Source organism: Aspergillus terreus, genomic scaffold, assembly GCF_000149615.1.
Source record: "Aspergillus terreus NIH2624 scaffold_8 genomic scaffold, whole genome shotgun sequence".
Classification (NCBI taxonomy): Eukaryota; Fungi; Ascomycota; class Eurotiomycetes; order Eurotiales; family Aspergillaceae; genus Aspergillus; species Aspergillus terreus.
In genome coordinates this window covers 1,600,975-1,622,626 of record NT_165931.1, presented here as the reverse complement: position 1 = coordinate 1,622,626, position 21,652 = coordinate 1,600,975, and the positions used below count along the sequence as shown (strand labels likewise).

The following is a 21,652-nucleotide window of genomic DNA, read 5'->3' as shown; positions in this document are numbered from 1 at the left end:
TGGGAAAAGCATGAAGATGACGTCAAAAAGGCCATCAGCAGAGTCACTGGGGGCCAGGTGGAGATAAAAACCTTCAAAGACTTTGAGGCTTGGGTATTATTTGGCCACATTCTCTTCGCTACGTGTGCTAATATGGTTCCTTGTAGGTTACGGATTATGGCAATCCGGATGGGCGCTTCGCAGAGGAGACCAAAGCCAACCCTTCACACTTCAAGACCCTTCAGATGTGGAAAAGAATCGATGAAAAAGGGGCCTGTTAGTGGTAACATCCTGGAATTAAGTGTAATGCTCCTTAATAGTCAACCATCTCTTACTATAGAGAGGCCCAGACGTAGCCTGGGCCCACCAACGATTGGATAAAACTACTAGTTTAACTACAGTAAAACCTGCCCATAAGTAACCGCCTACTATGTAAGGAACCACGCGATATTAGCAACAAAGTTTCGCGTCTGAATTGATTTCCTATATAGAAAAGCAATAAATCTGGATACAAGATGATTGCTCAGAAAATATCTCTCCCATACAAAGCTGGTTATAAGAAAAAAGAAAAAAGCTTAATTAGAAAATATAGGTTTAGCTATCTCATAATCTGCTTTAAATTATTCTATTATTATATAATAATTGTGTGATAATGAGAGGTAGGGTAGAAATATATATCTCAGAGGGCCACCACCTAGTAAGATATGTACATACTCTGTATATGTATAGGCCAGGTGTAAGCAAGGGTTTTACTGGAATCCAGGGCACTCTGGACTTGGACCCACGGCGGCCCGGAAGCAACTGTACCGATTGTCGCTTGTTCCTTGTTTTGTTTTGTTTGGGGAGTCCCATAATCACGTGGCTTAACTACATTTCATTCACAGGCTCAGGCCGTCCACCAGTCCGACCTACCGAAGTCATCCACCAAGTCGAGGCCTTCGATATGTCGTCGGACAGCGTGAGCGAAGCCGGCTCATATAGCTCACAGCAGAGCACTGCCGCAACAAACGAGCAGGTCTACGATTACGACCAATGCATAGCGGCTCTGGAGGGAAGGAGCGTTCCAGATGACCTCACCTCTGCGGCTGCACGGTGTGCCGTAATTCGAGGGCTGCGCTGCTCCTACGACTTCGCAATGAACCAAGCCATTATAGATCTGTGTGCTTTGTTTCGCTATCCCGAGTTCATCCGGGCACGCAATGCCCGGCTCATTATGAGCAACATAGTTCCTGTTGGCCTTGAGGCCCCCGAAGCTCAGCCCTACTGTATCTGGAACCCGGATTTCGCCAGTGAACATACCTACCGCCAAGTCGTCCAACAATATCCCTCCATGCGCTATCAGGTTGGCCGGGCTTGTGCTGCTGCCGGCTATTTCAACCTTTATCGGGAGCTTGACCTGCTCCCCGATGTCTCCATCGCTGAAGAGGCTCGTGAGGGAAATACTGAAGGTGGAGAGCAAATTTATCAGTTGATCATGTCTTCGCCGGTCAGATATGCTGTGATGGATGATTTTGCACGCTCAATCAACTTGGATAGTCCACCATGGCCCGCCTTTCTAAATGGCGAAACCCATGTTCGGTGGAAGCTACAGTGGCGGTACACGCTCTCAGAAGATGCTACAGAGGATTTTGGACCAGAAGAAATTGATATTGAAGAAGATCGATACATGGGCCTCGAGGTTGACGAGCCTGAGGAGTCTCGCTACGATGAATTGACCCCGCAAGAGGCGACGCTGCTTTGGGAGCCTCTGCCTCTTGATATTCCAACGTTGAAGACAGACCTGCTACGCCAGATGGCTGCTTTTGAAGGAAGTGTGGACCGATATGCCCGACTCATTAATCGTCGATCTCGGAAGGGAATCAACTCGCTCGAAATCCTTTGCGTTGTGCGTGGTATATATCATCACACAATGTTTGCTCGGTGGTGGCAGCACCAGCTCGACACTGATGCTTTTCAAGACCGGATCACAGATCGCGAGCGGGTCGAGATCCAAACAGCCATTAATGCACGTCGCATAATGATTAACGACATTGGCAAATTTACCGAGGACACCCCTTGCAAGCCTTGGCTTATATGGTATCCTCTCAAACCGGAGTCAATGGCATTGTCTAGACTCGCTAAGCGATGCCCTTCTATGCACGTGCAGATTGCCATTGCCGCCATCTATTGCGACTACAAAGGTCTATATGAGTGGCTCAATATCCGGCCCAGCATTGGCCCCATGGAGGCCGCTGAGAAAGTTGGCAATCCCTTCTACAAGGAAGACCTAGAAAAGCGCGCAGTAGAGCTAGGAATCACTGACCTCTGGGAAGAAGGCCCCTGGATTGGGCAGTTCGATGAGAGGCATGGAACCTTAGCCCCTAATTTAGAGCCCACGGGCCGCGGTATCTGGACGCGCCTTCGTTCCGAAATTATGGATCCGCTAGGTGGAGGCTATTATAGAAAAAACTTTGCATATGGGGGATATTTTGAGAGATATGTCTGGCTTTCGTTTGAAACCATTCGGAAGATGGAGGTCGCGGGTTATATTGGTGGGGAAGGCCAGGGGTTCTTAGACAATAGTGATACGCACTGGTTTCTGACGCATGAGATTACGAAGGATAAGGATGGTAATGATATTATCGAAGGCAGCGACATCGAAGACTAGTCCCTATGGATGACGGTAACACACCTGTGATTCAATACTATTCTCCATTTGCTGGATTCTACTACCTGCCCTGGGGGATAGTGTCCTCACAAGATAGTAGAGCCTAAATAAGAGCTGTAGAAACCAGCCAGAACCAATTCCCTACTTCAAACTCCAAAGGCTACCTAGGTAGTATCATACAAAATGGTTGAACAATGTATGTGCTAATGTATCTTTAGAGGAAAGGAGCGAAACTGGTAGATAACCCTCAGTAGGCCCTGGAGGATGATTGTGCCGGTACTTCCGCTAGCCTGTCGAGCAGAGTTCGGCTATGGAGTAGAGACTGTCCTAGATCGGTTCAAAGAATCTAATTCTTTCTGGGTACCCTCATTCCGAGCAGCAGTTCGCCACAATCACTAAACTGCCAAACCCTAGGCAGGCACAATAGGAAACCACTTATTCCAGATAAAATTCGGATCATACTTCCTCTTCAACACCCGCAATCTCGGCAAGTTAGGCCCAAACACACTCTTCGCCTTCTCCTCTCCACCTGCTGAAATGTTGGGGTAAATGGCTGTGGCGTCGCGAGGACCGCTGACATGGTCGCCTTTCGCCTCTCTCACCCTCTCCCGAATGTGCGCCGTGATCGATGTCACTTCCATACGCATCGTGGAATCCATGGCAGGGTCATCCCACTGCAAATCGGGGATCATCCACGCGACATCGAAGCGACCAGAGTAAGCGGTTGCGTCGATAGGGACGGATGCAACCTTCTCGTAGTTCCGAAGATCAAGGATACATTTCGACGGGTGCAGGAGGTGGTGTCCGTACTTGTGGATCACGTTTCGGAACATCGTGAACACTTCGAGGAGAAGGTCCTCGTCGAGGGGGTAATCCAAGTGCGCAGAGCTGGCCGCGTAGCGGTCGAAGCCCTCGAATTCCAGATATGGTGGGATTCGTGTGGTGTCGGAGAAACTGCACATTCCACCGGAGACGCTCAGTGGTCCCAGCGCGTAGGCCGGCGCGGCAAGTTCTTTGGCTTTCTCTTCGGGCCCGTTGTAAAAGATACGCAGGCCCGGATGAAGGTCTGGGTATCCGGGAGGCGTGAGATAGCACATCATGACTTGAAAATCGCCGCCCTTTTGTGCCAGAGAGATGTTGTGCATCTGGTTTACTATGGAGACGCAATCCTTCAGCTTGTCGGGGCTATAGAACAGCATCTGCCTGTTATATGGGACTTTATGAGCATTTTTGTGGCCTCGTCGTGAGTGGCAGCCAACTCACCAGAATACGGGCCCTTGTTTATGGACGCGATACTTGAACTCAGTGACAATTCCGAAGTTGGGGCCGGCTCCCCGGATTGCCCAGAACAAATCGCTGTTCTCGTCATCAGACGCAGTCACAACCTGTCCATTGGCCAGGACCATGCGAGCGGATACTAGGTTGTCCGCGGCCAGACCGTGAGCACCGGTCAAGAAACCAACACCTCCGCCCAGTGTTAGCCCCCCAATGCCTTGTAAAGACTTAGCTCTTCTATCCAACCCAGTGTCCGGCAGGAGATCTCACTTACCTGTTTCATTGACCGCACCAAACACAGCCGCAAGACCCTCGGCCTCGAGGGGTAGTTCAACATCGCGTGCGATACAACCACCCTGTGCGGTCACGGTCATTGCTTCTTTGTCCACAGAGACCTTTCTCATTCTCCCCAGATCTATCTCCGCGTCAAGGACATCCACAAAATTCGATGAACCAGGAAAACTGACCGATGACCATGCCCGTAGATGAGCTCGCTCCATGGTAGGAGTGCCTCCCATGAGAGCACACGGCAACATCAAGGTAGTGCTTGTTCACGAATTCCACGCACTTGACAATGTCTTGCTCATCTTCGACGTATACCACAAGGGTCTAATGGCGCCACGAGTCAGTCCTAACCGCGAATACGCGTCCCGCAACAAGAGAATCACAGCCTACCGCCAGTCGAATCGAGACGTTATTCCATCGTGTCACCGCAGCGTTGTATTCCTCCTCTGAAGCTTCGTTCTTGAGAACAACCGTGCCACGAATCGACGACCTCAATTGCTGAATATCCTCCTCCAGCAGCCCAGAGCCGTCATTGCGCGCTTGCCACATAATATTGGGGTCCATCTAGATCTATTCGTTTGTATGCACTCAGTTGATGTTGATTGCGAGGTCTTCTCGAAAGATTAGAACCCATTCCCATCGGCCTTCTGTATATTTGAATGCTCATATCCATCATCACCCACTGCCAGGCGACAAGCTGAGCTTCATCCAGGATTATGATCATACCACCCACTCGCCGCTAAAGCCTCGGTTCCCGAAAACACCCATTCATTGGTTGCGGGGACGGTCCCCGGGAAGCGATATCGCCGGTTCGATCGGACGGAATTAGGATTTAACGTAGGAGGCTATTCTTAATCAGATCAAGACGGATGGCGGGGTTGCCGTTCCCGTCCCCGTCCCCGTCCCCGTCCCCGCGCTCCACATGCGGAGCGTTCCCGCCACCACGTTTAATCTAATGTCTGCTCTATCGTCAGGGGTTAATGAGGGCGTCCGTACGTAGTAAGCGTAGATGGGATATATGGAAGCTGTAGATAGTCACGAGATACAAGTGTCCCTTCATTTGATCGAGCTTCCCACTAGAGCTAACTAGAAAAGAATGAAAAAATTAACTTTACAAATAGTGATCCCCAGCGCACTCCTTCATCCTTCGATATAGTCACACCGGATCTATGTTCTACAGACTGTTGTTTTCGCAATCCACCCATCCCCCGTTTCGTGGAAAGCTGCTATTCTTTGTCGGTTCCAGAAGCTAGTGAATCAACCCATGGCTCCCAATGGAGTCACGCCATCGCGATCCCCACTGTCGCTCGCGACAAAAAGCTGTGAGACCATCCGTAGTCAGCAATACGATCTCTAAAAGAACAGAAGTACAGGAAACGAGAAGACAGACCTTCTCCCTCGGCATGAAAATAGCCAGGGAAATACTCATTGCGGCACCGGTGATGGGCAAGATATAGACCTGGCTAATGGCATGGGTAACAGCCGCCAGCACAGCCTCCCTCACATCCGGATCCAGCGTCTGGAAGAAACTCGAGCTGGCACCGCTGATCGCGCTCTGGACCGTCTCTTTCGATGCGTCTGGGACGACAGCCATAATCCCCGCCGAGGCTTTCTCTAGGAAGACGGAGTTTGCAATGGCGAGAGCGATGGTACCGCCGGTGAGCTGTGCTAGTGAGATGAACCCCGTCGCGACTGGGATCTCGCGCGGCCTGGCTTTTCCTTGGGCGACGGCGAAACTTGCCTGTGCGTACATGCCACCTCCGACACCCAGGATGATCATGTAGCCGTAAATATTCGCCGTGGAAGTTCCGAGCTTGATGGTGTACATGAGGACACTGCCAACGAGGGACAGACAGCCACCAACAAGATACCAAGGCATGTAATATCCGAACTTCGACATGAGGGCGCCGTTCAGAATCATGGCCGCAACAATGAAGCAGACTAGTGGGAGAAGGCGGACACCAGCGTCTATGGCAGAATCATTTCGGGTGAACTGGAAGAACAGTGGGACAAAATAGATGGGAACGAAAAACACCGTGGCCACGGACGCTGTCTGCACGAATAGAATGATGAACGCCGGGCGCGCTAAGAATTGGCAGGGGAATGTCCGGTTTTCCTTCGTGGTCCCGATACAGTACCATTGTTGGAGACCAAACACGATGAAGAGGACTCCAGATACCACGAAACAGCTAATTGTCTGGCCCGAGTCCCAAGGATAGATTTGGCCACCGAAGTTAATAGCCATGACCCCCGAAACACAGGCACCGATCATTAGGATCGTTCCCAGATAGTCCAGCTGGGCGAGCCGTTCCTTGTAAGAGACTCCCGGCCGGGGGTCGAACGATGGGAGCATGAAGAGGTAAATGGGGATTGCTACAGCTGCGAAGAAGACTGGAGGAACTGTCAGCGGGCGAATGGGTTGGACCGACGGTCGACACTCACGGTTGATATAGAAGGACCAGCGCCAACCGACCTTGCTGACGGCAAAACCACCACCGACAATCTGCCCCTTATCAGTATGAAACTTTGTTCAAATCGAGGGGATCATACGGGCCCAAGAACCGTCCCAACGCCCCATGTCAGACCCGTCATCCCAATGTACATGGGTCTCTCGCGCTTGCTGGTATTAACCGACAAGAGAGTCATGACTCCAACATATAGCCCGGCTCCCCCAAGGCCTGCCAGTGCTCGGCCGCCTGAAAGTTGTTAGATTATACAGGACACAAAGGACGCGGAGGGATCACCAATTAAGGTGTTGATGGTCGGCGCTGCACCGCACATAGCTGACCCGACCTCGAACAGGACGACACAAAACAGATAGAGCCATTTCGCGTTGAGCTGACTGTATATCTTGCTCCTGTAGTAGAATTGATCAGTATAACCAACTCTGGATCTGGCACATGGATAGATGAGAAAAACTCGTACCATATCGAATTGGTAGCAACGCAAGCCACCAGAAAAGCGACCGATAACCAGGGCAACTTGTCGAGCTCATCGAAAGTGTTAATGATTTGAGGCTGGATATCAGCGACGATCGTATTGTCCAGAGAATAGAGAGTGACCGAGGAGAGAATCGAGATAATGACGATAAACCACCTGAAGCCTTTGATTGTGCGTTCCTGTTGGAACTGCTCATCCGACTTGGCCTCCTTTTCTTCTGCACCAAGACTCCTGGCCGTGGCTGGCCTCTGGTCCGTTTCAGTCTGGGTAACTGTTTCGGACATGGTCGTTCGGCGTTGATCGATGACAGTGCGCAGTTCAAGTCGATTGACGGAGGAAGGAGAGAAGTTTGGAGTGAGAGAGCAGCCGAATTGGCGACTTGATGCGAAGACGCAGAGGAGAAGCTTCTGTGCCAGCTACATAGGTACCTACTACATACCCTTAGAGCGCGGCCAGCGAGCAAACCGCTTGCCCTGGACAGTCGGTATTAACCGCCGGGGCTTAGCGTTATCTCCGCTCTAGGCGATTTATATCCGGACCCATGCTGTCTCCAGGTCGAATACTAGTACGATATATTATGCCTGATGATGCAAGCCCAGTCTTTTTTTTTTTTTCTTTGTCTTCTTCCAGATTGACCCCGTCTTACTTCCCCCTCATCAAGCTTACCGTTGTTCCTCCTACCTCAATCGTCCATCAGATGGTGTTGCCAAGCAGAGTTTCCACCGGAGAAGGGTCCTATGGCGTCGGAACCATCCGCATTCTAAACCCGACCAAGTATTTGTCTTATATCTCTGTCTTACATGTCGCATGCCGAGACACGTATATACGCGTTCGGCAGGGATAGTACTTGGTCAAATCCCGGTCGGTGCCCGAAACACTCCGACTAGGTACTGAATAGGCAGTTCTTCAAGCCCCCGTCCACCCCTGTCAGCCCACCAAGCATCTGACGAGATCATAAGGTGACACGCTGCCGTTTATTCTGTGTTATCGGCAGGGTTTCCGGTGGGTCGATGTGCTTGTCTTCCCGAAGTGACGTAAGGGTGGTAAACCGATAGCATAGAAAAGTGGAATTGGCGTATTGGCATGAGAAGAGACAGACGAAGCACCTAAACGGAATCACGTACTACCACCAACACAATGGCCTCCACAGTACCCAGCACAATGAAAGCCTGGCAGTTCTCTAGCGCTTACCCAACGATTGAAGCGAATCTGAAGCTCAACAATAACGCACCACTCCCGGACGGGGCAAAGAACCTCGGGCCTGACCAAGTTCTGGTGAAGGTCATCGCTGCAGGCCTCAACCCGGTCGACTTCAAGTTTGCCGAAATCCCATGGCTCGGCCGGTTTATCGTCGGGAGCCCGTCCACGCCGGGGATGGACTTCGCCGGTCGAGTAGTCGCAACCGGACCCAACACCAAGAGCGTCGCGGTGGAAGACCTGAAACCGGGACAACTCGTGTTTGGGCGACTCGACAGTCCATGCAAGTTCGGTACTCTGGCCGAGTATACCATTGCGCCGCGAAAGGGCTGTGTGGCTATCCCACCTGGTGCACGCGTGATTGAGACGGCATGCGTGGCATCCGTTGGGCTGACGGCATATCAATCTATTGTGTACCGGCTGAAAGATCACGCTGGAAAGAGAGTATTCCTCAATGGTGGCAGCGGCGGTTGTGGGACGTTTGGGATCCAGATCGCCAAGCAGATGGGCTGTCATGTTACAACCAGCTGTTCAACGCCGAACGTCGACCTGTGTCGGAGTCTTGGTGCCGACACTGTTATCGACTACAAGAAAACAGACGTCATTGCAGAGTTAAAGAAGATGCAGCCATTTGACCTCGTTGTGGATAACGTCGGCGTACCTACCGATCTCTACTGGGCTGCGCCGTCATTCACGAACCCTGGGGCTCCTTATGTACAGGTTGGAGCTCTGGCGGTCACTCCAGGCTTCATTTTGGGCAATTTCTTCAAGGCTAGGTGGCCTGGTTGGCTTGGGGGTGGGAAGAGGCCTTGGGAGTTCATGCATATTGAAAGCAACGTTCAGGACTATGAACAGCTTGGACGGTGGATGCAAGAAGGAAAGCTGCGTGCTGTAGTGGATGAGGTGTTTGGTATGCAAGATGATGGCGCGGTGAAGGCGTACCAAAAATTAAGGACAGGGCGGGCGAAGGGGAAAATTATTGTGAAGATTGACGAGACATGGGAAGACTAGGAGGGCCGCCGCTGGATGTTTGGGGCTTCTGGAGTTCGTTGTTCTAGAATGTAGTCGTAATCATTATCTACAACAAATGCGACAATGTGTTACTGGAGACTCCTTGACAATGCTTCCATATCCCTTCATTCCAACTGAATATCAAAGCCAAAATTTACACTCTCGTCGCCAGAATCAAAACAACAGGCCAAGTAATCTCTTTTTTGGCATTGGCCCCGCCCATGGCCTCCTCGAGCTCCTTATACTTGACTTCAACGTGGTCATAGACTCCCTTACTCTTCAACTCCTCAATATTGGGCAAAAGACATTCGACAAAGCGTCTCACTTCGAAGATATCCCACACCTCCTCCCAGAAATGCGGGTCCTTTGCTTCAACGACCTTCTCGCGCTCTGGGTCAATGCACGATGACGGCTCAATCGGGTAGTCGCATGCATTCGGGCCCACTACCGAGAGCGGGAGATGGGGGTTCCATTTGAAGCGATAGACATCGCGCCAGGTCTCGGTAGGGAAGGCGACGTTATCAAGGAAGCTATATAGCGTGTCGGTTGACCGCTTCCAGGTCGTTTTGTGGGCCGGGGGTGCGCCTTTGATGACTTTCTCGAAGGTCAGATCGATGATGTCGTTTAGGATCGGCTGGCACTTGGCTGCGACAGTGGGCTCAGAGAATACTGGTCTGCCATAAAACCATGCGGCGAGAGTCCCGTTTGGATGAAGGAGGTGTGCGAATGTGTTCAGAGCACGAGGGACATCAAGTAGAGGCAGACATTCAGCTGCCGCGAGGAACGACGCGGAACCAGCCGGATAGTGGGAGTTGAGATCCTCGGCTGATACTTCTGTCCAAGTTATCTTGTGATTCAGGCCAGATTTCTCGTTGCGGGCCGATGCGACAGCTAGGTGGGTGGAGTTCGGGTCGCTGGCTATGACCTTATCGAAATACTTGCATAGCTCGGAGGCGACTTGGCCTGGGCCTGTGCCGACATCGTGGGCGACGGTGGGAGTCGGAGGCGATGGGTTGTGAGCTTTGTAGTAGTCGACGATACGCTCGTAAAAGTCGCTACTGTATTTTGGGCGAGCAGCCAGGTATCCGTCCCAGTACTGCTCTTTATAGGTGGTTGCTTTCCAAAACATCCCAGAGTCACTTCGGGTTGCTGTTTCGGCCATGATGTTCGATCTTTGACTGACGACTGCTGAGAACAGGACTCTAGAGTATGGAAGTATTGATCAATGTGTAAATCTAGGATCAGCAACGGTGTGCATGATGGGGATATAACAGAAGCACTGCGGCTTTACTCTCCGGGATTGAATCACTCATCGGGGATATACAAACACCGTTAACCCCGACCAAGTCCCATGCCCGGGGGTCTACAGTCTAATATCCCGAATGGACCGGGCTATCAGGGGGGACTGCGGGGGATATATTTAGCTAGTTCCGGGGTAGCTAAGGCTGGATAGTACTTGTCTACATTGCCTAGGTCACCACCATTACTTCTTTCTGGTGACTTTCATTCCTGTCAAGCTCAGTAAGCACATCCTCACTTACGATCGAACATGGCGCAACCAGAACTCGACCTATCCAAAGCCCCAGCCCACTGGGGCATGAACTTTACGGAGACCACCCACCAGCAACCAAGCCGCCGCATCGATCCTTCCAATGTGACATTCCCGCAGGGCTACACTGTCGTGGTTATTGGCGCAGGAAAAGGAATCGGAGAGCATATCGCCAAAGCGTACGTCCAGGCCAGAGCAGAAAATATCGTTATCACCTCACGAACTGGTTCCGACCTGGATCGAGTCAAGAAGGAACTGGAAACATTAGCCCAACAAACTGGTCAAGCCGTCAAGGTATCCACGCTAGTGCAGGATGCCACCAAGCCAGAAAGCTACACCAAACTGAAAGACCTACTCGAAGAAGGCTTCAACGGCCGTCTCGACACACTAGTCTTCTGTGCTGGGGGTGGACCTGTTGGAACCCTCTGGACCCCACACATCGACGAGACAGACGTAGACGAATGGAACGAGTCCATTGCGCTCAACTTCACGGGCTCATATTACGCAGCTAAGTATCTCGTTCCGCTGATGCTTCGTCCACAGAGTCATGGGAAGACGATCGTCAATATCACCTCCGCTGCTTCGCACTTCACGGGTGGAAATATAACACCTGCTTCATACTCGATTGGCAAATTGGCGCTCAATCGGTTCACCCAAATTCTGGGAGAAAATTATGCTGATCAGGGTCTTGTGGTTGTTGCCGTACATCCGGGCTCGTCGCCCACGCCGGGAGCGTTGGGGTCCATGCCTCCGAGTTTGCACAATAGTGAGTTTGCTTGACCCATTTGGTGTCGTCGCATTATACTCTGGGCTCACGCTGTCCGATACAGTCTTGACCGATGACCAAGGGCTATGTGGAGCCGTCTGTGTGTGGATTTCGAAGGAGAAGAGAGATTGGATTAGCGGAAGGTATATTTGTGCCACATGGGATATGGATGACCTGGAAAGTAAGAAGGAGGAGATTGTCAAGGAGGATAAGTTGAAGTGGAGGATGGCAGTTTGATGCTGGCGACATGTATTGAGGCGTCATGCAGGTTTTGACAATATTTACTAGGTAGTCCAGGAGGCTCGGAGCATTGTGTTGGTCAATATCATGAACACTCATACTACTAGTATTCCCACCACGCGTATTTTGCTCTTGATTAGCAAGAGGGCTTCACAATTGCAGGCTCATGGGACCAATAGAGATACTCACCTTGCAAGAATCCCCGGTTTCATCCACCAAAGTCCCACTCCCCTCCTTCTGTCCCGCCGATCTATACAAAGGTGCCTGTTCGATTTCGCATATCTACTCCCCAAGGAGGCCCTGAATTTCTCGAATTTCTCCAGCTCCGACCTCGACAGTGGCTATCAGCGTCCAGTGTTGCAATACGAACACATATGTGGTCTGTCTCTACAATGTACCTGTACAAGTACTTCGCCTCGTAGTTGATCTTGACAGCAGACAAGTAGATCTATCGGGGCACTATTTAAATGTAAACGACTGTTCAGTCTATTAACGGTTTGCACATGTAACAAATAGTCCAATTTATCCCGTCCCAGATTGTGAATATATATCTCACTTCAGAAACCCGATCTCCTTCCAGACATGAATATACTTCCTCACAACATCCTCAGTCACCGGTCCCACGCCCGATAGAACTCTAGAGTGCTCCAGCGTGTTTTTCACATCCAACACCAACCCACCACAGGACATCCGTAGGTAATTGTCGATAAAGAAATCAGAAAGCATAGCGGCGGGATTGTCTCGGTGCGGCGCACTGCGCACCCGCTCGACCCACTCCACAAAAGGGACCAAGTTGGGGATGTTCAGCGCATCAGCTAAGACCTTGTTCATCTCACTCCACGGCTGACCGATCGGGTTATCGACATGGTAGACCGGATATGGCCGGTTATCGGCAAGGATGAGGTCCACCAACGAGCCAGCGACTTCTTCTACCGGTGTCCAGTAGACCATACCAGGCACATCCGGAAGAGCGTTCAGCGTCTGCGAGGACTTGATCAGGAAGCCAAAGTGCTCGGTTGGGTTCCAATAGCCACATCGCTTGGACCCGGCAATCTGTCCTAGACGCACGACCATGGTGCGAACGCGATCTGCGTAGTGCTTATGGAGTGTTTCGTCGAGCATGCGCTCGCATGCCCACTTGGCTTCTGAATAGCCGTTCGGCAGGACAGAGTCAATGTTAACTCTGCTTTCCGGCACGATGGTTTTCTCCTTTCGGTCGTGCGGCTTTGAGAGACCATGGTGGCCGACAACACCAATAGAAGACACTAGTTGGAAGCCGAATTTGAACGATTTGGGACGGCGAGATGTGACGACGCAGGCGAAGTCAATCAGGTTACGCAGGATTTGGAACTGCTTCTCAAACCCGTCCAATGGCCGCTTTGCACTCATCGGCCAGGCGTTATGGATGACATGAGTGACGGAGTCCACGAGCTCTTCGTACTGGGACTTCGGCAAGCCGAGCATTGGCTGCGAGCTGTCTGTCTGCAACACCAACAGCTTTGATCGGATCTTATCGAAGGATCGGATACCCTTGTCCCTCATGGCTTTTTGTTGACGAGTGTAGGGCTCCAAATTGTGTTCGCGATTCAGGCAAACGACAGTCTTCACGTCAGCACGCTGAGCGAGCTGGTCGATCAAGTGGCCTCCTAGGCTCCCGGAAGCACCAGTTACTAGGACAACTTTCACATTATCCGTCTTTTCGCTCTCGTTGCCAGCACCATTTGGAATGGGCGCATTGAATCCAGCGGTGTATTTCTGCACATAGTGATCAACGGCCTTCTGGCGGAGTAAAAGAGAAGCGCCAAGGGGTTGCGCCGTCTCGCCGTTGCCGTTAGAAATGATGTCCTGTGACATGCTAGAGACTGCCGGTGCATCAGCAGCTAATCCATTCTTTGCAGGCGGCTCGACTCCGTTCTCCGCCGTGCTGTGATCCTGGGGGAACAGGTAACGTTTCAGGTCCGCCACAGACTGGCAGTCCATCAACAACGACTCATGTGCAATGTCCAGTTCGAGCTCATCACGGAACCTACTGACAATAACCAGTGATAGGAGGGAATCGATACCGGCATCAGCAAAATTGGTATCCTCGCTGAGTTCTTCCATTGCGACGCCACTTTCCTCCGAAATGATCTGAAGGACACGCTGGAAGTCAACCTTATCTGTGTCAGGTAACCCATTGGAAGAACCGTTGCTGTGCCCATTCATGACGTGGCCATTCGTTTTGTGTCCATTCATAGGAGGTATTTCGTCGAAGCGACTAGTATCCTTAGCAGACGCCGCCGGCATGCCATTCGTACTCCTCTCGGGTTCTGACAGCAACGCCCTCAGGCTCGCAACGGTGGGATAATCTTGGGACAAAGCCGTAAAGTCCAAGTCCACGTCAAACTCCTCCTTGAATCGAGAGGAGATTGTCAGATTCAACAGCGAATCAATCCCAACATCGCTGAAAACCGTGGTGTCGGTTAGGTCCGCCAAAGACAAGCCGCTCTCTTCGGCGATGATTTCCAAGGCCCGCGGGAATCTAGATGGTCGGGGCTCTCCGTTCACTGGTCCAGAAGTTGGCGTCGCCTGAGCATGGCCGTTGGCAACGGGGTAACCGTTCGCTTGGGTGGCTGTATGAGGTTGCTTCATTTGCGTGGGCTGATGCTTCTTCTGCGATCCGCTTTCAATTGATAGGACTGTCTTCAGAACTCGACGCGGAACGCCTTGAATCTGCGAGTCGTGAGATAATTAGCTTCATGTACATAGGGAAGGTAGCAGGAAGAACGAACCGATATCTGTCCAATGTACGCGACGACTTTGTCGCCATCGAAGATTACAACGTCTCCATGCCAGAGGTGATCCGATCCTTCAGCCATGCGTGTATATGTAGTATAGACCTTATCAAAACTCAAAGGCTCAAAGATCTGGAGAGAACCCCAGCCATGGTTCATGAAGACCTCCTTGTCCAGGTCCGACCTGTCATTACAGTTCATCGTGAAACCGCAAGACTGGGTGAGAGAGTCAATGATGGCCGGATGTGTATGGTATGTACCACCCCTTTTTACATCACCAAAGCTCAGACGACTTGAGGCCTCTAGAGTTTCACTGTTCAAGACAATCTCATCGATGGCTCGGTAGTCCTCGTGGAATTTAGCAAGCGGGCGGATGGCACGATAAACCATGGGCCGGTTAAAGCGTGCGGTTTCACCGGTCACGATTCCATCTCGGAGGGCCTGTGTCTTTGCCTTTACACTTGGAGCACTATTCTGGAGGTCCTCTAGAAGGCCTCTATCTCGGAAGCGCACGACACATTGAGAGTGCTCCTGCAGCTTTTGGCGAGCCTATAATCAATCCTTAGTACACTGTATGTTGAATGGACCACGCAACAATTGCTCAATGGACTTACGTCGAAGGACTTGAACTTGATGGTCACGGCGTTCGCTGCCCAATCAGCATCAGCATGGGCTTGGAGGAGTTGCTCTGAGGCACCGGCGCGTAGAATCAGTGCCTTCGATATTACCATATCGGTAACGTCCACCAGGCTGTCGTTTTGGTCTGGACGATAACGCTTGAGAAGGTAGGTCCCCAGGGTTAATGCCATATCGGCATAGACAGACGGAGTGCATAGCGGTATACCGTCGACCTCGTGACCTTGCACCAGTGGGCTCAGATCCTTCCGCGCAATGTCTGCCTCAATGACAATCCGAGTCTTCGTCGAATCATGGGTTTCTTCAACGACTCGGTGAACGGTCGTACTCTCTAGGGCTGGGGAGCTCTGGATTACTTGGGGAGGATCTCCTTTGCGCAACGACCAATCATTGACATACTGTATCCAGTACGACTTCAGATCCCAGCTATAGGCGGGCAACGGGATGACCTCGTGTGAGGCCTTGAAGTCGATGTGGTATTGAGGCCAACAGATGTCGGCACCTTTCATATACAGCACCTTTAGCGTCGCTGCGAGGACCTGAAGGTTTGGCCTGCCTCTCGAAGCGGTTGCGAGGCACGAGACCTGTGGACCCAAAACCCCCTTCACCATACCAGAGACAGCAGGGTGTGAGCCAATCTCGAGAACGGTGGTCATTTCAGTAATCACATGCTCACGGGCTGCCGTCAGAAGTGTGCGGTGCATGTTAACGGGTTCTCGTGTATGGCGAATAAGGTATTCGGGATCAAAAAAGTGGTCGTCCACGTGGAGGTTGCCATCTAGAGCTGAGAGGATGGGGATTCGAGGCCTGGAAAATGTAACACCCCTGCTCAGTTCCTTGAAATCGGCTAGCACTGGGTCCACCTGGGGAGAATGAAATGCGTATGGGACCTTCAGCGGAGTGGATTTGAAACCAGCAGCAGTAAGCACGTCCTTCAGAGCGTACAGTTCTTCGTTGGCAGCGGCCAGGACGGTTTCAACTGGTGAATTGATGCAAGCAACGTGGTACTTCATGTTTTCGAGGGCCCCTGTAATTTGGTCCACCGATGCCTTGATGGCAAGCATGGAGTGTGTCCCTCGTACGCACTTCTCCTCGAGAAGTTGGGCTCTCTTTCCCACCAGGTATATAGTATCCGCGTCTGACAAGACTCCCGCCGCATTGAGGGCAGGATATTCACCAAGGCTATGTCCAACGACTGCAGTAGGCGTAATATTCCATGCCGCCCATAGTTTGCAAAGTGCCATCTGAGTGCAGACGCCTGCCAGCTGAACGGCGCTGGGTTGGAAGGTGCCGATATCAATATCGTTCGCAGGGGACTGGATAACAGGCAGCACGGACGGGAAACCCATTGTCTGTCCAAGACGATCTAGGCGATGAACTTCGGTGCGAAACACTGAGAAGTTCTCAAAGAGCTCTTTGCCCATACCAGGATAGTGGGCCCCTTGGCCCGTAAAAGCGAAGACCACCTTCAAGGCAGCCTTCGGCCTTGTCATTCCAGTTTTCTCGTCGAGCGCTGCTTGCAGTTGGGTGGCAATGTCTTCAACTTTTGAGCCCGTAACCATAACCCGATGCTGATGGTGCAAGCGTCGAGCTGTGGTGGTGTACGAGAGCTTGCCAAGCTGTACGTCCGGATTTTCTCTAAGGTACTTCAACATGGAGCGAATATTGCCCTCCAAAGATACTGCATTCCTGGCTGACACAGCGACAACGTGATGTTGTCGTGGATCAACTAGGGCTGCTTCGCCCGGAGATTCGCGCTTGGGTGGTGCATCTTCGACCAACAGGGCCGAGTTTCCACCGGCGGCACTGAAGTTGTTCACGACAACTTTCCTTGTTTGTGAGGAAGCGGAATTTCTTTCCCAAGAAACAGGCTGCAAAGCAATATGGGCGTTGCGGTCCTTGAGGTCCGTCGGAAACTTATGATTAATCTTCGTCTTGATTCCACAATGTGGGACAATTGTATTCCTCTGCATCATCAACAACACCTTGATCAAGCTTGAGACGCCAGAGACAGCTTCACCATGGCCGATGTTCGCCTTCGCCGATCCCAGATATAGTGGAGTATCGTGGCCACGGGCACTTTTGACGCGGTTTGGAGCCGGAGCAAAGGTTTCCAGGACACTGCTCATCTCACTAGCATCACCAACTTGAGTTCCAGTTCCGTGCATTTCCACGTAACTGACATCGTACGGATTGCTGGCGCCTCGGTTCAGTATATTGCTGAGGATCTCCCTCTGAGCCCCGACATGTGGTCGCGTAATGGACTCTGATTCCGCCGAATGGTTGGTAGACGCACTCAGGATTAAGCCTAGGATGGGATCTTTGTCGGCAACGGCATCCTCGAGCCGTTTTATGATCACAGTTGCAACCCCTTCTCCACGACAGTAGCCATCAGCGGAATCGTCAAAGGTCTTGCAGTTACCAGTCCTTGAAAGGAATTGACCCCTGTCAAGTCCCGCCGTGAAATCAGGGTTGGTAAGCACATTTGTTCCTGCGATAACGTGTCAGTAAAGGATTTTCGAACGCGGTCTGTTTCTGACGCACCTCCAGCAATAGCTGTATCAATTTCACGTCGCCATAGGGCATTGCACGCGAGATGAATGCTAGCCAAACTGGAAGAGCATGCCGTGTCCACTGCATAACTCGGACCGCTGAACTTGAAATAATAATTGATGCGTCCAGGAATAAAAGCGCGGTTGCCACCGGGGATGAAATATGTATCGATATTCTGCGCGCTGTTGGTCTCCATCCAGTCGTTGCTGGTTGTGCCGTAGAACACGCCCACTCGATCACGGCGCGTTGACGGAGTTGCATCTGGCACTATACCTGCCTGTTCTATGGCTTCATAGGCGGTCATGAGGGCGAGACGTTGCGCGGGATCGATCTGCGGCGCCTCTCGGGGTGAGATGTTGAAAAAACGTGCGTCGAACAGATCAGGGTGTTCCAGCCAGCAGCCGAATGGAGTACTGCTGGTATTCTTCCGAGCCCTTGTGGGATCTACATGTGTTTGAGCATCCCAGCGAAGACTAGGAACGGGCTTGTGGACATCTAAGCCTTGTTCCAGAAGGGTCCAGAACTCTTCGATGTCATCAGCTCCCGGGAATCTGCCCGACATTCCGATGATGGCGAGCTTTTGCCGGCCATTGCCAGGTTCTGGGGCTCCTTCATTCGAGACTGGTTGTCGGCTTTGTGCGGGTTTTGAGGACAGGTATTCGCGCAATGGCGATTGCTTGAGGACATTGTAAATGAAGTGGTCTGTCTTCGTGCCTATCGTCGTCACAGTCAATGTAAGGGAGCCAGCAATATCATGGCGTGTTAGCAACTCCCTTAAGATTCCATTCCAGTTGATTTGCTGTCGCAATATTTGAGCAACTGCAGCTTTCAAAATCGTGCCGAAGTCAGCATCTGGCACCGGATTTCCGTCCCCGGCGATAACAGGAACTCGGCAAGAACAGCTGTGGACATCCTGACAAGCCAGATCCCCAACGATGTCGTCAATATCCTCCTGGGAGTATAGGTGTGGCGCATGGTACGGCCCGTTGATGGAAACGCTTTGGGGGTTGAGTTCTCTGAACGGGGCATGTCGTTTCAATTGTTCTAGCGATGACGGAGGACCGCTGACCATTACAGAGTTAAGCGTGTACGCAGTGATATACGGCTGACGAATTCCAGGAAGCAACTAGAAGGAATTTTCCATTAGCAACACATATTTGGGCGCCCCATCGACCAAATTCCTTACAGTATGCTCACGAAAGGCCTTCAGTGCGGTCTCTGCAGCCTCCACGGCCGGGACGTATAGTAGCCAGCTCTGGTCGGATGCGTCGGGGGACTCAATTCGATGGGCAATGTCCAGCACGTGGGCCCCTGTTCTGAAAGCAACCCGGACTGCATCCACCGCCATGGGGACAAGGTCAAGGGCATTCCGACTACAGCTGACAGCCGCCGCAGCCAGAGCCCCGGTGCAGAGACCGAGAGCACAGGTGACCCTGTTGTCGCCAAGATGATTGACATGCTGACTGTATCGATCACTCAGCACTAATTCCAACAGAACAAGGGGGTGAGGGGATTGCAATCCGAAACATACCTAATGAAAACCCCGAGTTGGTAAAACGTCGTCATCGCCATGTCTAGGGCGATGCATGACTTGCTCCCCGGGGGGCGAAAAATGATATCGTCGATGCAAGTGAAGCGGGGAAGACCGACTTTGACATTGTGAGGCAGCTGGTCGATTTCGGTACGGAGGACCTGGTATGTTTTCGTGAAAAAGTCCTCCAGCACGGGATTGTGACGATGCTGGGCTAAGCCCCTAAGACAGGGCTGGACGTCCAAGGTCTGGTCTCCGAATATGAACAGCTCCATGGTCGTGTTTGGCATGTTGAATTGTCTTTACAAAATCATGTAAAACCAATGCATGCTACTTTTGTATATATATACATCGCATGGGTGGAGCCACCGGGCCTAATACTGTCGGCTTTGCATGGTCCACCCAGCTGCCTAGACTGCAAGATCTCTGAGCCTCTTCCAAGTGTTCCATATCCCCCAGCCATTGGGAGTCCGTTGTTGGGAACATCCTCCGTCAATCCAGGATCTCTCGTCGGGTATTGTCCGGGAGTTGTTTGCGAGTCAGCCCCGACGGCCTGCGAAAACTTAGCCAGCTCGATCAGACGAAAGGCCTGTCGACAAGCTAGCTGACCCGGAGAGCCCCCGGTCATCATAGGTTGGATATCTATACGCTGGTCTAGAGAGGTACGGTGCGGAAGGAAACCGAAGAGGCGTATATCTCGGCCCCCTGTGCCGTCCGCCCACCGAGTGATTGATTGCGATTGATAAGAAGTACAGTGATGGCAAGGATGCGATTCCCACGGAGAATTAGAACGACTCCTATAGTCATCCTTAGTAGGCAAGAGTCGGACACGACTGGAGTATACGACTCCGCCACGCTAATTTAAGCTATAAGATCGTCCAACCGTCCCGGGCGGGGAAGGGAAACAATCATCCCAATCTGACGGATGTGCTGCAAGTTCCTCAAGCGGGCAATCCGTGGATGATGCGTGTCCAAAAACTTGCAAGCCCCAACACCGAGGATTCGAATCCTCACACACTCGGGATGCGACGGATCTTCCCGATTCGCTCAGTTGGCTGAAGGATCTAGCTCAGCGCTCGTATATGCAGTATTATGGCAGCGTAATGCAGTTCGTCGACCCGCCTGCATATCGGCTGGCGGCACCACGCGCCTCGTGCAAAAACAAGAATCGTCCCCTGTTGCAAGGGGAATTAGATGAAGACAGACCTCACAGAATAAATGACATGGGCCACCGTATCTTCTCTGCTGTCCATCCACCATGGCCGACTCCACGCCGGTTCGGATGCCGCGGGCTCCAAAGCTACGGGCCTCCTGCGATGAATGCGGTGCTGCGAAGCTCAAGTGCGACCGCGGGCATCCCAGCTGTGGCCGCTGCATCTCGTTGGGTCTGAAATGCGTCTATGGGGTGTCCCGAAAGGCTGGGAAGCCTCGTCGCGATGCCCAAAGCGCCACCCGTCCTCCCCCGACGCCAGGAGACAGCGGCCCCCCATTGGACTACAATTCATTTGGCCCGACTAGTCCTCCCAGCTCGGTGGGCGATGGTGCTACGTTAGCATCTGGGCTGCTTCCAGGTGCTGCCGACCTGTCGCCCCTGGATTGGGGGCCGGGTTCCAGCAGCTCCTACAGGGCGGTCGTCGATCTATGTTCCCGATATGCGAAGGAGCCGATGCGCATGGACGACACGGCCATGAGCAGCGTTTGGGACGGTTTTCTGGAGCCATCTCTCTTTGCGACATATGGCTCTCCCGTACAAGGTACGACGATACCTCCGAGCTACATTTCGGACACCATCGATCCCGTCGGTGCGGTCGGACTACCCGCGGAGGGTCGCGGCAGCCATGACTGCTTTCGAGAAGGTATCGACATCCTAGACAGCCTGTCGCTCCAGACTACCTCCTTTTCTCATGCAATGCCACCTCCGACGCCGTCCTCCTCGTCCACTCCAGGTTCGACGTCCCAAATGCCTTTGGACCGAGTGCTGAGCCTCAGTCGCGAGGCTAGCAGGAGGCTCAGTCCCCTTCTCAGCTGCTCCTGTGCGAGATCTCCCCATTTAGCACTTCTGTATGCATCAATCATCTCCCGGATCTTGATCTGGTATCATCAGGCCGTGAACAACATACGGAGCACGCCATCGGGTATCTCGACGTCCACAGGCGCAGAGTCACAGAAAGCGCCCATGTCCGGTTACGTATCTAACGCTAAGACAGTCGTTGGTGTGAGTGAGGATCGTGTCTCTTCCCCAGGGGCCAAATCGACCGCGCTCTCCGTC

The 21,652-nt window shown here is 52.2% G+C and overlaps 8 protein-coding genes across 8 annotated transcripts; 4 read left to right on the top strand and 4 right to left on the bottom strand.

Annotated features, from left to right (window-relative positions):
• Positions 1 to 922: 922 nt before the first annotated feature.
• On the top strand, positions 923 to 1,997 carry ATEG_06212 (uncharacterized protein; the record flags this gene model as incomplete). The annotated part of the gene is made up of 2 exons (XM_001215390.1): positions 923 to 1,864; positions 1,938 to 1,997. The coding sequence occupies 2 exons, from the start codon at positions 923 to 925 to the stop codon at positions 1,995 to 1,997; spliced, it is 1,002 nt and encodes a 333-aa protein (XP_001215390.1).
• Positions 1,998 to 3,036: 1,039 nt separating this feature from the next.
• Positions 3,037 to 4,750, bottom strand: ATEG_06211 (FAD-binding oxidoreductase; the record flags this gene model as incomplete). The annotated part of the gene is made up of 5 exons (XM_001215389.1): positions 3,037 to 3,829; positions 3,890 to 4,091; positions 4,176 to 4,316; positions 4,369 to 4,510; positions 4,577 to 4,750. The coding sequence occupies 5 exons, from the start codon at positions 4,748 to 4,750 to the stop codon at positions 3,037 to 3,039; spliced, it is 1,452 nt and encodes a 483-aa protein (XP_001215389.1).
• A 693-nt stretch (positions 4,751 to 5,443) lies between these two features.
• On the bottom strand, positions 5,444 to 7,410 carry ATEG_06210 (putative MFS drug efflux transporter; the record flags this gene model as incomplete). Its single annotated transcript, XM_001215388.1, has 5 exons — positions 5,444 to 5,506; positions 5,577 to 6,689; positions 6,737 to 6,882; positions 6,931 to 7,043; positions 7,112 to 7,410. 5 exons carry the CDS (start codon positions 7,408 to 7,410, stop codon positions 5,444 to 5,446), a joined length of 1,734 nt encoding a protein of 577 aa, XP_001215388.1.
• Positions 7,411 to 8,263: 853 nt separating this feature from the next.
• Positions 8,264 to 9,334, top strand: ATEG_06209 (NAD(P)-dependent alcohol dehydrogenase; the record flags this gene model as incomplete). The annotated part of the gene is made up of 1 exon (XM_001215387.1): positions 8,264 to 9,334. The coding sequence occupies one exon, from the start codon at positions 8,264 to 8,266 to the stop codon at positions 9,332 to 9,334; it is 1,071 nt and encodes a 356-aa protein (XP_001215387.1).
• Positions 9,335 to 9,488: 154 nt separating this feature from the next.
• Positions 9,489 to 10,496, bottom strand: ATEG_06208 (class I SAM-dependent methyltransferase; the record flags this gene model as incomplete). The annotated part of the gene is made up of 1 exon (XM_001215386.1): positions 9,489 to 10,496. The coding sequence occupies one exon, from the start codon at positions 10,494 to 10,496 to the stop codon at positions 9,489 to 9,491; it is 1,008 nt and encodes a 335-aa protein (XP_001215386.1).
• A 387-nt stretch (positions 10,497 to 10,883) lies between these two features.
• ATEG_06207 (SDR family NAD(P)-dependent oxidoreductase) lies at positions 10,884 to 11,886 on the top strand (the record flags this gene model as incomplete). The annotated part of the gene is made up of 2 exons (XM_001215385.1): positions 10,884 to 11,649; positions 11,714 to 11,886. 2 exons carry the CDS (start codon positions 10,884 to 10,886, stop codon positions 11,884 to 11,886), a joined length of 939 nt encoding a protein of 312 aa, XP_001215385.1.
• A 3,262-nt stretch (positions 11,887 to 15,148) lies between these two features.
• ATEG_06206 (type I polyketide synthase) lies at positions 15,149 to 18,156 on the bottom strand (the record flags this gene model as incomplete). The annotated part of the gene is made up of 2 exons (XM_001215384.1): positions 15,149 to 17,790; positions 17,844 to 18,156. The coding sequence occupies 2 exons, from the start codon at positions 18,154 to 18,156 to the stop codon at positions 15,149 to 15,151; spliced, it is 2,955 nt and encodes a 984-aa protein (XP_001215384.1).
• Positions 18,157 to 20,641: 2,485 nt separating this feature from the next.
• ATEG_06205 (Zn(II)2Cys6 transcription factor domain-containing protein) lies at positions 20,642 to 21,437 on the top strand (the record flags this gene model as incomplete). Its single annotated transcript, XM_001215383.1, has 2 exons — positions 20,642 to 21,137; positions 21,373 to 21,437. The coding sequence occupies 2 exons, from the start codon at positions 20,642 to 20,644 to the stop codon at positions 21,435 to 21,437; spliced, it is 561 nt and encodes a 186-aa protein (XP_001215383.1).
• Between the last annotated feature and the right edge of the window lie 215 nt (positions 21,438 to 21,652).